At 39.2% G+C, this 15753-nt stretch overlaps 1 protein-coding gene across 1 annotated transcript in view; it reads right to left on the bottom strand.

The window, feature by feature from the left end:
- otog (otogelin) overlaps positions 1-15753 on the bottom strand; it is a 45535-nt gene that overhangs the window by 5810 nt on the left and 23972 nt on the right. The window contains exons 28-52 of the mRNA XM_039688616.2: positions 15606-15725; positions 14487-14603; positions 14224-14380; positions 13801-13827; positions 13505-13672; positions 9517-9795; positions 9230-9347; positions 9038-9117; positions 6263-8676; positions 5970-6147; positions 5726-5874; positions 5536-5625; positions 5192-5378; positions 4879-5099; positions 4649-4787; positions 4324-4512; positions 3320-3529; positions 2602-2706; positions 2408-2512; positions 2133-2234; positions 1859-1957; positions 1655-1695; positions 1470-1545; positions 1196-1374; positions 1013-1117 (exon numbers count right to left, since the gene is read on the bottom strand). Coding sequence (XP_039544550.2) covers positions 1013-1117; positions 1196-1374; positions 1470-1545; positions 1655-1695; positions 1859-1957; positions 2133-2234; positions 2408-2512; positions 2602-2706; positions 3320-3529; positions 4324-4512; positions 4649-4787; positions 4879-5099; positions 5192-5378; positions 5536-5625; positions 5726-5874; positions 5970-6147; positions 6263-8676; positions 9038-9117; positions 9230-9347; positions 9517-9795; positions 13505-13672; positions 13801-13827; positions 14224-14380; positions 14487-14603; positions 15606-15725 — 5655 coding nt within the window. The remainder of the gene's footprint in view (positions 1-1012; positions 1118-1195; positions 1375-1469; positions 1546-1654; positions 1696-1858; positions 1958-2132; positions 2235-2407; positions 2513-2601; positions 2707-3319; positions 3530-4323; positions 4513-4648; positions 4788-4878; positions 5100-5191; positions 5379-5535; positions 5626-5725; positions 5875-5969; positions 6148-6262; positions 8677-9037; positions 9118-9229; positions 9348-9516; positions 9796-13504; positions 13673-13800; positions 13828-14223; positions 14381-14486; positions 14604-15605; positions 15726-15753) is intronic.

Genomic DNA, 15753 nt, shown 5'->3' with positions numbered 1-15753 from the left:
TCCTGCGGGATGACAAGGTAACGCTTAAGTAGTTATTGAGGAGTTAACATGTTTTTCACAAATGATTCAAGTAATTTAATTTTATATTTGACACATACTGTACAGGTTCTGTGAGGCACTAATATTCTAACAAACACTGTAATCTGGAAGATGTGTTTTTGCGCTTATTGTAACACAAATGCAGCCAATTTCTTCATTAAAGATGCTAATTGTTTTTGACAAGTGAACATCAATGTTCATATTCATGTCCTAAAGAGAAGTCCTCCTCAGACAGCTACTGTAACATAAAGTTATAGGTCTTTGGAGTCTGAGATATATGTGACTGACATTCAATAGAGCTCATTATAGTGAACTAATCCAATCATGAGAGTGTCAGCATCACTTCCTAATTATTTAAGGTTTATTTTTAAAAACTGTCTTTATTAGGATTATTTTATGTTTAAGTTTTAAATAAACAGAGAACATGCGTCCATCCTGGCAAGAGTGGTCACAATCTCAACCTAGCTAATGTATTTGGGGGGATGTATAAACTTCATAAACTGGTTTCCACAAAGAACCCATTTGAGGCACATGCTTCTGAAATGTTATGACCATGTTAAGAGTAAAACCCCCACAATTGTTCACTTTTTAGACATGTTACTTTTGTGATTAGTAATTAACTGGTTATTATTTCTTAGTTCACAAGTAGTTCTCAATGAGGATATATTTCTTTAGTAACAATCAAATACCTACCAAGGAACTACCTTTGTACTAAATTACCTATTACTTAATGATTAGTTAATATTGCTTCCATGTTAGTTAATAGTATTAAGTTCGGTGTTAATGCAGTACTACCTATTACTTCCTGCATAGCTACTTGTTAACTACTGACCATTATTTTAAAGTGTTACCAATATATTTTAAAAAATAAGTTCTTGTAAATTGTAATATTACTGTATGTATTTTTGATCAAATAAATGCAGCATTATTAGGCATGAGAAACTTATTTTAAAAACATTAAAAAAAACATCACCTTGTACATAGTTACAGATCCATTTTCACTCTGGAGCAGGCAAGAAATGTTCTTACACACACCACAGCAGCTGCTGGGGTCTTTAGGAGGGATGTACAGCTGGTACTGTTAAACACATACCACAGTTAGGAGGTATTTTGAGTTTGGCTGGTGTGCGTGTCTTTGTGCATTTAAAATACTCACAGGCTGGCAGCGTGCAGTGCAGTTAGTCCCAGAGGCTTTGAGGACATAGAAACCTGTGGCAGAGTCCAGTGTGTGTGTGCACTGTGTGGTGTAACACACACCCTGATCACGATGCTCTACCAGTGTCTGTCCCGGCCGCATCACTCCTCGTTCCCCATCCACACACACTGCCTCTCTCACTATAATTACACAGAGAAAAGGACACATACAAAAATATTTTGTTATTTATTTATATTTTATTTTCAGAGTATTTTAGACAGAAGTGTGCTCTCACCACACGCAAATCTTTTGCAGGCACATCGGTTTTCTGGATCAGACAGAAACGTTCTGTCTAACTGCATACTTTCCCCCTACAACACAATACACCTGATATCAGATACGAACGGTCAAACAAAAGCCTGATCAAAAACAAATAAAGTAATGGATATATTATATGGATATATTAATTTCTGGACTCACCAGAGAACATTTAGGACGAAGGATTTTCTCACATGCACATTCTAAGAGAGAGGGGAGCTTTAGTCTTTTCAGAAACACACACACATTTTTAACAGACACTGACAAGCAACACACGTACTGATGCACTCTCACACTGATATACATGAACAAAGACACTAATGCAAATACTGCTCAACCACATTGTTATTGATTTGGTGGACCTACCACATGTCTGAGATGGACAACACTGTTCTTGAATCCTTGTGGAAACTACTGCCATGCCAACTGGACATGTGATGTCTAAGCATTGAGAGGTCTCACACACTGGATACATAAACATACAACATAGTTACAATAACACTTCACCGTTTCAGTTAATGTGGCGCTTTGAAGGCATTCCTTATTTTGTTTTGTGGAGCTTGTGCATTTGTTGGCTGAATTTACCACAGAGAAAGTCAAATGTAAATGTCTGTATGTTTAATCATGTGTTTGTACTCACAGCAGTGATAAACCGGACAGCAGTGCTCTGTGCTGTTTGTGTCCACAATCAGCAGTTCTCCATCTTTACACACTGGAGCTGCCTCAGAACATTTGTCACAGACTAACACAATAATAAAGACAATTAAAAAAAATCACTTTAAATTTTAAATACATTACTTGCCTGTCAAATGTTAGGCTGGAAGACTTCTAAAGGAGTGGAATGTAAATATATATTGTACGATGGAATTGTGGAAATGGAATGACATGATTTTAACATTAATGGTGATGGCTTACTGCAGATGTGTGCCAAACAGCAGCTGCCTTCTGCGCGAGTGGCGATCAATGTCTGATCCTCACGACAAACGGGAATGTCCAAGACACATTGATCTGGATCGCACTCTAAAAAAAAGACAATAAAAAAACAGGACTCATACACAGGCACAAGAACACAGAGACCCAAATACACAACAAAATATGTCCAAACTCACCACATAAGTATTCTGGACAGCAGGAGTCCTGCCTATGATATGACACCAGCTTCTCCCCATATTTGCAGTCCGTAGGAGCTGCTTCACACATGCTCTGATTACAAACTGTCACAAAACAATTAAGCACGAATTAAACAACCTCATAAAGCATCTGAACTTATTAAATAATAGTAAAATAATACAAATACATTACATACATTAACATGTACAATGGCAAATTGTTTTGGGCAGTTTGAAAATCTTGTGTTATGATAGTTATTTGGCTGGAAATTCAACTTCAAAAAAGTTTTAGAAGTCCCATTAGGATGTTCTTTTTGTGGGAAATCTAGTATGAACGAGGCATTGTCTTATTTTAACAGGATGTATGTACAAAGTATATAGAATACACAGCCCGTTCTCATTCTTTAGCGTCACATAGAACGCTACATGACAAAACGGCGCAATACTACGCACATGGCACCCTTTATCGTTAATATAACACGCGAACCCAAGGCGTCATAAATCCTTTAGCATAACATGAGACTACCCCACACTTAAACCTACCCATCACAGCGCGTGTTATATTAATGTTAACGGGTGCCATGTGCGTAGTATAGCGCCATTTTGTCATATACCGTTCTATATGACGCTAAAGGATGAGAATGCATTGGAATATACCATAATTCTGCCCATCCCTTTTATAGTGAAATAATTCATGTGAAATAATTGTATAACAGACCACAGGCTTTGTGAGGGCAGCAGCTGCTGTCATCTGCAAGGTTGATGGTAATCTCTCCTGTACGCGAACATACTGGCTGAGGGATGTTACTGCAGTTATACTCCACCGGCACTATGCTGTCGTTCTCACACTTATACATGCAGCAGCCATCAAGGGAAGCTTTCCACACCTCCCCAAGTGCACGTGGGATTCCAAAACTATCAGTACATGCTGCAAACAAATATTATAACACAAATTATTAACAATTAAATGCACTTAAAGGAGTAGTTCACTTTTAAAAAAAACTTTTGCTGATAATTTACTCACCCTCATGTCATCAAAGATATCCATGTCATTCTTTCTTCAGTTGAAAAGAATTGTTTTGATGAAAACATTCCAGGATTTTTCTCCATATAATGCACTTTACTGGGCACCAAACGGGTTACTGGGCACCAAAGTTCTTTAAATGATTCCAGACGATGAATAAGGGTCTCATCAAGCGAAACGATGGGTAATTAAAAAAAAAAAAAACAACGTTTAAGTTTTATAAGCTCAAATGCTCGCCTTGCTCTATTCTGTGATGCACGTTCGTCACTCTCCTGTTCGAACCCATTCATCAAAATGAATGAATCTTTTTTCAAGTCATTTGGTTCATTCAACGAATAAAGTGAACGAATTTACTTGGAAAAAGATTCGTTCATTTGGATGAACGAGTTTGAGAGTTTCGCTTGATAAGACCCTTATTCATCTTCTGGAATCATTTAAAGCCATTTGAACAGTTTGCAGTTTGCACTGAAACTTTCTTTAGGACCTTGAACCGTTTGGTTACCAGTGAAGTGCATTATATGGAAAAAAAAAATCCTGGAATGTTTTCCTCAAAAAACTTAATTTTTTTTCGACTGAAGAAAGAAAGACATGGACATCTTGGATGACATGGGGGTGAGTAAATTATCAGCAAAAGTCTTTTTTAAAAGTGAACAACTCCTTTAAACAGATACAGTAGAAGAGAAAGAGAAGGAGCATACCACACTTGCTGGGTGGAATGCATAGGGCAGAATAGGGCCGATGCAATAGAGTTCCCTCTGGGCATACACAGCCCTCTGAAAGGCCCGTGCATTGCTCTGGGACAAACTCAAACTCTTGGTTTGGGCAGGATGGGGCAGTGCAGGTGGGCAGACATGCTTGGTACCGCAGATTTTCTGGGCACATGAATGCTACACAGAAAAACATGCTAGCATTACCGTAAAATACACACCCACACATAACACCAATAAATAGCACTTTAACACCAAATACAGCAGTGGAAACCATTTCTCAAAGCTATATTGATAAGCATTGGTAACTACTCACGGCAGAAATCAGAGCTCCTCCATTCCATACAGATGTTGAATTTGTGACAGGAAGCAGCATAAGCAGCCAAAGCAACACAAGGATTATTCACATACTCCACATCTCTCACCCAAATCTCACAGAACACTGCTGGAGGGACCTGAGCACAAACACCAGTTAGGAAATGTAGTGTGCGATCACATGTGGGTGCAGATTTGGTATTGCTGCGATGTTCATGTTGTGTGCCGTACATAAGGATGGCAGATGGTGAAGGTATGGTTGCTCAGCATGCTCATGCACTGAGAGCAGTCGCTCGTGGTGCAGTTGACCTCCCTCCGTCTGCTATGGCTGACATAGCTGGTGGTGTTGGGAATCTGCCAGCTATCAATGAACACAGCCGGATCCTCTTGCTCAGGCACAACTGTACCGTTAGACAGAGTCAGATCATTCAGAGGGTTACCATCACAACTACCTGGACAGGGTGAGAAACATGAGAAACATGTCATTAAAATATGACATGAGAACTTTTAAGGTCCATATAATCTGTTGTTAACGGGTTCGTACCACACAAGCCCATTGTGGAGAGTCTGTTGTTATAGCTGTCCATCTCAATCACCATCATGCCTGTAGTGTGAAACCACTGGATCTTCAGACCAGCTGGACTTCGGATTAGATACATGTTTCCTGTGTCCAGAATCTCAAAACCAAACTTCTTAAAACGTGGCTTTGCATACCTGGAGTTCACATACAACTGGAAAGACAACCCATTGTTTGTGTAAATATGCCAGATTGGCATGTTAATAATTTTCCCAGGCACAATTTTATCACAATTTTTTTTTTTTATAATTCATCGTCACTAAAAAAACGGTTGCAAGTTTTCCAAGAATTGCGAGCGGATGAATACTCACACGTCTCTGGAGACGATTGATGAGTACTTCGTTGGATTTGTGAGTGATGTTTAAAGCTGCCAGACACAAATTGGTAAAGTTCCACACAAGCTGGAAACAAACAGAATAATATCATGACTTCGATACAAAAATAAAAAAAGTACATAAAGAGTAGAACTAAAAGTTTTTATATCACTTGTGCATATCTTACGGTGTAATCTGGTCCAGAACACTCTTGTACTAGGATGCTGACGGTCTCATTGGGAAGTTGAGTCACCACATATAAAGCAGCTTTATAAATCGCAACACTTTTCCCATCGAATGTGATCAGATTAAGATCTGGGAACACTGAACAACGACCTACATGCCAAAATTAAAATATATTTTGATAAAACATCAAGAAATGGCAGAATGAAAATGATTCTAGCAATGTGTTTAATATGTGTGTTCCTCACATGGGCAGTCCCATCGTGGACAACACTTATCACCATTGACCAGTACAGCAAAGCCAAGAAGACCACAGTTTGGGGGTGTAGGATCATAAGGGCAGCTCTGAGACTTATTGAAGAGGAGCAACTGGCCACTGACGCATATAAACTTTGTACATTCATCCACTACTTCTGTATATGGAGACTACAGACACACAAAGATAATTTAGTTTAACACATAAATGCAGACTTTTCTTATCTAAAATCCAAACAATATTTAAAATTTATATAAAAATAAAAGCATTTTATAATGGACTCACAGTGCATACTCTGCTTGGCTCGACAGCAGTAGTTTTTGGGTCTACATGTGTCTGGCTTGTCATCAAGTGCTCTGTTTCTATGGTGTGGGGAAGACTGGTCACTACGGATGAGCTCAGAGTTGCTCGGGCAGTGTCTGAGGCTGGTGATATGGCTGTGACTGTGGTAAGTTCATCCACCAGAGGGCGCTCAGTAGAAGGAATACCACTGGTTACGGAACTACTCTCAGAAACAGAAGAGGAAGTAGGTGGCTGTTTTGAAATGGTAGTCTGAGTAACAACTGATGCCACACTTGGCATTAGAGTTGTAGTTGTTCCCGTTGATGATGTCAGTGCTGTGGTCAGACCAGATTCAGTTGTGTACTCTGTAAATCCAGAGGTGTATTGAGTGATGTCAGGACTGTGTGTAGTAAGTGTGCTAGAAGAAGCAACAGGGATACTAGAGGAAGTTGTATATGTGGAAACAGTAGTCACTTTATCTGTAGAAATAGTAGAGAGTGTTGTCAATGTCGTCTCATTGCTCGTAGGAGGCGAAATGCTGGTTGTGGCCACAACTCGTGGTGTTTCTCGTCGCGTGGTAGCCACAGCCACCCGTGTAGTCAGGCCCGGTGTGACAAGGGTTGTGAATGTAGGTGTCATTGTGGAAGGAAGGGTGCTGGAGGTCTCATGGACCTGTGTTGACGTCTGGGTTGTCGCAGTAGTTGACAGCACAGCTTTATCTGTGGCATGTGAAACCCTAGTTGTCTCTGTGACATAATGTATACTAAAAGGTCTAGTTGTAGATGTTCGAGTGGTGGAAGCAATCTCCTTCTCAGCTGCAGTAGATGTAAGTAGAGGTATCTCAGAAGTGACAGTTGTTTCAATGGTTTTTGTTGGGCCTTGAGATACTGATATTGCCGTCGTAAGTTTAGATGGCGAAGCTGGAGAAATCGCTGGCAGTGCAGGTGTGGTGGTCATAGTTGTCGTAGAATAAGGAGGATGTATTGGCGATGTGGTGACTTTGTCTGTAAGGAGAGCAGTGGTGGATACTAAACTCCAGTGAGACACTGTAGGGCCCAATGTAGTAGAAGTGGAAACAACTCTAGAAGTTGTCTTGTCAGTGGGTGACACAGGTGATGTGAGCAGTGTTGATGTTTCCTCTGTAGGCGCTGAGGTGAATGGCATGGTCGTGTAGGTGGTAAGTGGGCTCTCTGTTGTCCTGACACTGGTTTGGGATGTCTCTGGAAATACTGATGGAGTTGACGTGGTTTGGATCATTCTCCAATCTGTCTGTAATGTCCTATCAGTTGTTAGAACATCAGGATAAGTATACATACCAGATGTCGACTGAAAGGTTGTTTTTGCTGTGGTTTCTTTTGGTACAAATGTAGGAGCTTGAGAGGACACTGTGGTGATGAGGGTTGCTGGAGCAGCTGTGGAGAAAGACCGTGTTGTTTTTGAAGTTTCGGGTTGCTCTGAGGTTGATGTTGAAGAAATAAAAGAAGTTGTTTGAGTTGGTGAAGTTGGTGTTTGAAAAGCGGAAATTGTGGATGTCACTGAAATTTGACTTGTTGATGCTTTAATATCTGTAGGGGAAGTGGAAATTGTAGTTATGTCCAAAGGCTTGTGAGTTTCAGAAGGGCTCTCAGGGGTCTTCAGAGTGTCTAAAGTCGTTGGAAAGGAAGATTTTTCTGTGGTGACAGAGGTACTCGATCCTAATATACGTGTCGTAGTCAATGGTGATGTGAACTTTGTCGTGCTGATGGTTTCAGCAGGAAACTGTGTGCCGCCACTAGAAGTCAAAGTGGGAATTGAGGTCTTTTCAGTAGATGTGAGGATCTCTGAGACTCTAGGAGTCTCAATACTAGAGGTGAGGGGAGTTGACATTTTTGCAGTTGGGGAAGTGGCTTCAGTGGAGCTCATGCTGGTCGAGACTGGAAGCACAGGTAGAGTGCTTACTCTGGTCTGGTCTTTGCCTGAGGTAGATGACAGAAGAGGACTAGAAGTAGGCGGTAAGGAGATAGTTGTCGTACGCGTCTGTAGTGTTGACGACTCTGTTGGCCTGCTTGTTGTAGAGGTGCCAGAGAGAGATGATGAGATAAACGTTGGGCTAGTGTGCAATGTGGTTGAGGAAGTGTGAGTGATGCTTGATGCTTTAGTGGTTCTCTCACTGGAAGCCAGTGGGCTTGGGGAGGAAGAGGAAGCTATTAATGTGGTAATGGTTTCCACCACCTCAGGTCTGAAAGGGGAAGATGTAAGCATTTCAGTGCTTGGCTTGAGAGTTGTAGGTGTAATAGCGGTGACGCTACTCTCTGGCACTGTTGTAGATGTAAGTGACATAGACACCGCTAGGCCACTCAAGGTGTAATGTTCTGAGGATGTTGATGATATGGCAGTGCTGGGTGGCGTGAATGGAGGAACAACAGCAGGCTTAATGCCTAAACACGAATGCAATATGTATTAGAAACTGCACAAAATAGCTAATTTAAACTGATATAGCTAACTGTGTTATGTTAAGGTAGCTAAACTGGAGCTTGAATTTACTATGGTATAAAAATAAAAATTAAACATTATTTTTACATTACTCCATTGATCATTAGTGGTCTGACTAGTGGTCTGTTGTTAGCATTTGAGCTAGTTGAAATAGCATTTAAAAACTTGTCACTACCTTGTTTGACAATGATTATAGAAGTAAATCCTGAACTTAGCTATAGCTTTAATATCACAATAAAATACTATTGACATTGTTTTTGTTTTACACCAGATTTAGCAATAGATGAAGCACAAATAGTAGCTTACAGTCCTCCATATAGACACATCTGTGAGTGACCTCATCTAAAACCATGTGACTTGGACACTGAGGCAGGCATCCCTCAACCCTATAGAAAGGTGCATGACAGCCACATTACTTTACCATATAATTAAACAAGTTAGATATTTGCATAAATCAAATGTGTGTGTGTTTGCATACATGAATGTGTGTGCTCTTACTTCAGGATGCTGGCACAGCTCAGACCTGGCGGGTCACTGCATGTCCTGAAGCAAGGACTCACACATGATTCATACCTCCACTGACATCGAGGACCCATTGGATAGTAAGGTATGCCACCTGTGGTAAAAATAATGATTTGGGAAAAAATGGGGTAAGCAAGTGATGGGCCTAAATACTTCTAGGCCTAAATACTGCAAACTTGCTCATAATCACAACAAAACTTTAGGCCGCCTAATGTTTCTTTGTGATTTTGAGCAAGTTTGCAGATATGTTGCCTCATGCTGACCTGTCAGTTTGAAAAGAGTAGCTTGGCGGTATCGATCTGAGTGACTGTATTTCATGAGCTGGAGTCTGGACAGCATGAAATGCAGAAAAAACCCTGGCTTTGCCAAGGACTCCAGCGAATCAAAGCCGGAAATCCAGGTGTCTCTATGAAGAACAAATGTAGCTGCATCCCAGAATGCCTCGGTTTCTTCCCACTTCTGCAGTCTCAGCTGCCCACTGCGCTCTGCTTTTAAGAAGTAGTTGGGTCTGTCTGCCGCCTCAAATGACACCAGGGATGAGTCTGCAGCATTAATAAGATTATCAACTGTATATACATAGATGATGTAAAAAGAAAAAAATGTTTAAGAATGTTTTTTAAGAAAATAAGTTGGAGGTTTGTGTTATAACATTTTTAGATTTTGGGTAACACTTTAAAATAATGGTCAGTAGTTAACAAGTAGCTATGCAGGAAGTAATAGGTAGTACTGCATTAACACCGAAGTTAATACTATTAACTAATATGGAAGCAATATTAACTAAGCATTAAGTAATAGGTAATTAGTACAAAGGTAGTTCCTTGGTAGGTATTTGATTGTTACTAAAGAAATATATCCTCATTGAGAACTACTTGTGAACTAAGAAATAATAACCAATTAATTACTAATCACAAAAGTAACATGTCTAAAAAGTGAACAATTGTGGGGGTTTTATACTCTTAACATGGTCATAACATTTCAGAAGCACATGCCTCAAATGGGTTCTTTGTGGAAACCAGTTTATGAAGTTTATACATCCCCCCAAATACATTAGCTAGGTTGAGATTGTGACCACTACTCTTGCCAAGATGGACGCATGTTCTCTGTTTATTTAAAACTTAAACATAAAATAATCCTAATAAAGACAGTTTTTAAAAATAAACCTTAAATAATTATGAAGTGATGCTGACACTCTCATGATTGGATTAGTTCACTATTGTGAGCTCTATTGAATGTCAGTCACATACAGTATATCTCAGACTCCAAAGACCTATAACTTTATGTTAGGCTACAGTAGCTGCCTGAGGAGGACTTCTCTTTAGGACATGAAAATAAACATTGATGTTCACTTGTCAAAAACAATTAGCATCTTTAATGAAGAAATTGGCTGCATTTATGTTACGATAAGCGCAAAACCACATCTTCCAGATTACAGTGTTTGTTATAATATTAGTGCCTCACAGAACCTGTACAGTATGTGTCAAATATAAAATTAAATTACTTGTATCATTTGTGAAAAACATGTTAACTCCTCACTAACTACTTAAGCGTTACCTTGTTATCCTGCAGGAACTACTAGTGATGTGGCCCATTATTTTAAAGTGAAAAACATGTTAACTCCTAACTAACTACAAGCGTTAAACGCTTGTAGTTAGTTAGTAGTTAGTTAGGAGTTAACATGTTTTTCACTTTAAAATAATGGGCCACATCACTAGTAGTTCCTGCGGGATAACAAGGTAATGCTTAAGTAGTTAGTGAGGAGTTAACATGTTTTTCACAAATGATACGAGTAATTTAATTTTATATTTGACACATACTGTACAGGTTCTGTGAGGCACTAATATTCTAACAAACACTGTAATCTGGAAGATGTGGTTTTTCTGCTTATCGTAACATAAATGCTGCCAATTTCTTCATTAAAGATACAAATTGTTTTTGACAAGTGAACATCAATGTTTATATTCATGTCCTAAAGAGAAGTCCTCCTCAGGCAGCTACTGTAACATAAAGTTATAGGTCTTTGGAGTCTGAGATATATGTGACTGACATTCAATAGAGCTCATAATAGTGAACTAATCCAATCATGAGAGTGTCAGCATCACTTCATAATTATTTAAGGTTTATTTTTAAAAACTGTCTTTATTAGGATTATTTTATGTTTAAGTTTTAAATAAACAGAACATGCGTCCATCCTGGCAAGAGTAGTGGTCACAATCTCAACCTAGCTAATGTATTTGGGAGGATATATAAACTTCATAAACTGGTTTCCACAAAGAACCCATTTGAGGCATGTGCTTCTGAAATGTTATGACCACGTTAAGAGTAAAACCCCCACAATTGTTCACTTTTTAGACATGTTACTTTTGTGATTAGTAATTAATTGGTTATTAATTCTTAGTTCACAAGTAGTTCTCAATGAGGATATACACTCACCGGCCACTTTATTAGGTACCCCATGCTAGTAACGGGTTGGACCCCCTTTTGCCTTCAGAACTGCCTCAATTCTTCGTGGCATAGATTCAACAAGGTGCTGGAAGCATTCCTCAGGGAGTTTGGTCCATATTGACATGATGGCATCACACAGTTGCCGCAGATTTGTCGGCTGCACATCCATGATGCGAATCTCCCGTTCCACCACATCCCAAAGATGCTCTATTGGATTGAGATCTGGTGACTGTGGAGGCCATTTGAGTACAGCGAACTCATTGTCATGTTCAAGAAACCAGTCTGAGATGATTCCAGCTTTATGACATGGCGCATTATCCTGCTGAAAGTAGCCATCAGAAGTTGGGTACATTGTGGTCATAGAGGGATGGACATGGTCAGCAACAATACTCAGGTAGGCTGTGGCGTTGCAACGATGCTCAATTGGTACCAAGGGGCCCAAAGAGTGCCAAGAAAATATTCCCCACACCATGACACCACCACCACCAGCCTGAACCGTTGATACAAGGCAGGATGGATCCATGCTTTCATGTTGTAGACGCCAAATTCTGACCCTACCATCCGAATGTCGCAGCAGAAATCGAGACTCATCAGACCAGGCAACGTTTTTCCAATCTTCTATTGTCCAATTTCGATGAGCTTGTGCAAATTGTAGCCTCAGTTTCCTGTTCTTAGCTGAAAGGAGTGGCACCCGGTGTGGTCTTCTGCTGCTGTAGCCCATCTGCCTCAAAGTTCGACGTACTGTGCGTTCAGAGATGCTCTTCTGCCCACCTTGGTTGTAACGGGTGGTTATTTGAGTCACTGTTGCCCTTCTATCAGCTCGAACCAGTCTGGCCATTCTCCTCTGACCTCTGGCATCAACAAGGCATTTCCGCCCACAGAACTGCCGCTCACTGGATGTTTTTTCTTTTTCGGACCATTCTCTGTAAACCCTAGAGATGGTTGTGCGTGAAAATCCCAGTAGATTAGCAGTTTCTGAAATACTCAGACCAGCCCTTCTGGCACCAACAATCATGCCACGTTCAAAGTCACTCAAATCACCTTTCTTCCCCATACTGATGCTTGGTTTGAACTGCAGGAGATTGTCTTGACCATGTCTACATGCCTAAATGCACTGAGTTGCCGCCATGTGATTGGCTGCTTAGAAATTAAGTGTTAACGAGCAGTTGGACAGGTGTACCTAATAAAGTGGCCGGTGAGTGTATTTCTTTAGTAACAATCAAATACCTACCAAGGAACTACCTTTGTACTAATTACCTATTACTTAATGCTTAGTTAATATTGCTTCCATATTAGTTAATAGTATTAACTTCGGTGTTAATGCAGTACTACCTATTACTTCCTGCATAGCTACTTGTTAACTACTGACCATTATTTTAAAGTGTTACCAGATTTTGTCTAAAAATGTGCATGTTTTACTGTATATTTTTCCCTTAAAGTCCCCCCTGTGGTCTAAGTGGTGTTTTTAATATGCTTTAAGATAAACCGTGTGCAAATTCATAAGTCACCACCATTTAGTATTTTCTCCTTAAAACTGCAATAAAACACAGTCTCAAAAACACAGGTTGAAATCACTGGTGTTTCTTTCAACTTGAGTGGATTTCTGAGCTGGTTTGAGTGAGTGGGGCGGGGCTAATTTGCATAATCATACAATCACATATACTTAATGAGGCAAGGGAGTAGAGTCACATTCAAACTATTTTAAGTAAAAAAAAAACATTTAAATATGTAATTTTAGTGATCAAAGATGAGTTTTAAGGAATAAAATTAGTGACTACATGGGGACTTTAAGGATTTTTATATGAATACCATGTGTTCTGGCTTTGCTGATGCCTGGCGTCATCATGAACAGCGTCAGGATCTCATCAGTACTGGTTATTTCTCTTTTTGGGAACACCAGTCCAGTTGTCTTATTGGCTGCCAACATTGTTCCTCTCTCTCTGTAGGTCAAAAGCTTCAGTGGCCCTTTACCTAAAGCTATGAACATGTGCATTCCCACACACATGCACAATTGTAAAAAATTATAACAATATATCATTTATATAATATAATATATGTGTCAGACATGTACAAATGTTATAATCATCACAATATTACAGATGTACCTTTGTTGTAGTATTCACAGTCATAAGCTGCAAGAGGAAGAGGATAGTATTACTCATTATAAATAAACTCAAAAATAAAGCACATGAAAAACTGTAGTATATATATATATACAGTACATCACTCAGTTCCTTCTTCCTTCTGACCATCATTGTATTTTAGAAGAATGTGTGTTCACCATAGCTTATTCAGTAATTAGCTATTAGGGTCCAACTTAATAAACTCCTAATTAATGCTTATTAATAGTTAGTAATGTAGTTTTTAAGTTTATTGGGTAGGATCATGTGCTTTATGAGTACTAATAAACAGCCAATATCCTAGTAATATACATGCAAATAAGCAGCTAGTTAATAGTGAGAATTGGACTCTAAACTAAAGTGTTACCATTTTTATTAAAATAACTGATTGTTAGGAATATCACTTACGGCAGACAGAAGGGGAGCGCCAATCAATGGTGACACCCTTTTGGCAGCAGCGGTGAGAATATGCTGCAACACTTGTGCAGAAACACTCACAGTCTCCTCCACGGTTGCAGCCACAGGTGTCCACCAGGCAGTTCATATAGAACCATGTGACATCTACCTATAGAGCATGAAAAACCTTTAAACACAGAGACCCTATCTCACTCACATGTACATTTCGACTTGATGTGAATTTGAGCATTAATGTTCAGAGGTGATCAACTTACCACAGGGTGGCAGACTTGGAACACTTCACTGAGCAAAATCCCACATTGTCTTTTTGCAAAGGGCTCTCGAAGAGGATTCAGATTGCAGGGGTGCCTTATATCAGGACTGTTCACACACTGATGGGACATGCACAAACAAACAGACAGTCATACTACAGTGTTTGATTTGTAGCTACCGCCAGATTTAAGACATTCAGAAGGGCAAAATCAAAGTACTTCTGTTTTAGATACACTACAAGTTAAAGATTTGGAATACTTATGATTTTTTTTGTTTATCAAAGAGTTCTCTTATGCTCACAATGTGCATTTATGAATTTGGTCATATTTTGAAATATTATTACAATTTGAAAAAAAAAAAAAGTTTTCTATTTGAATATATTTTAAAATGTAATTTATTATTGTGTTGACATGCAAAGCTGAATTTTCAGGAAAAAATAATCCAGTCTTGGTTCTTAAGAAACCTTTCTAAAATGTTAATTTCTTATTATATTTGCACTGAAATTTCTAATCAATATTAAAAAACAATTGTGCTGCTTAATATTTTTTGTGAAAACAGTAATACAATATAATTTAAACTAATGGATTTGCGTAAGATTTTTTTAAATCAAATTTACACTTCAGCAAGCATGTATATTAGAATGATTTCTGAAGGATCTGAAGTAATGACTGCTGAAAATTCAGCTTGGCCTTTAGGAATAAACTACATTTTAATATTCAATTAGAAAACACTTATTTTAAATTGTAATAATATTTCACAATATTCCTATTTTTACTATACTTTTTGATCCAATAAATGCAGCCTCGGTAAGCATAAGAGACATCTTTCAAAACATTTGACTGGTGTTGTATGTGTGTTTAACACAGTCTCATCCCAAGACGTCATTTAACTGATGTCTTGGGACGTCTTTTGACCATACGTCAACATCCGCCTCTTTAGGGGGTCCCTTAAACGTCGGTTAGATGACGATCCCGGGCCGTCATACAACTGATGCTTTACCTTTAAAGTCAGTTAGGTGACGGGGTAGGTTTAGGGGTAGGTTTAAGTCTGGGGTAGGGTTAGGTCAGTTATATAACGTCTTGGGATGAGACTGCGCTGGTGTGTTTATCTGTTTGTCATGCCTCTGCTGCTGTCCAGCTGTTGCCAAACTCCTGTGGTGTTGATGAGTCGATATTCTCTGGTGTTCTCATTTCATTCGCTGTCTTCTGATCAAAGTTCCCACAAAGACCAGTAAGCTTGCCCTAAAATATCATGAACACACAATTACAA

The sequence above is a fragment of the Pimephales promelas genome, chromosome 1, assembly GCF_988280905.1.
Source record: "Pimephales promelas chromosome 1, fPimPro1.hap1.1, whole genome shotgun sequence".
NCBI classification, from domain to species: domain Eukaryota; kingdom Metazoa; phylum Chordata; class Actinopteri; order Cypriniformes; family Leuciscidae; genus Pimephales; species Pimephales promelas.
This window is presented reverse-complemented; position numbering and strand designations above follow the sequence as displayed.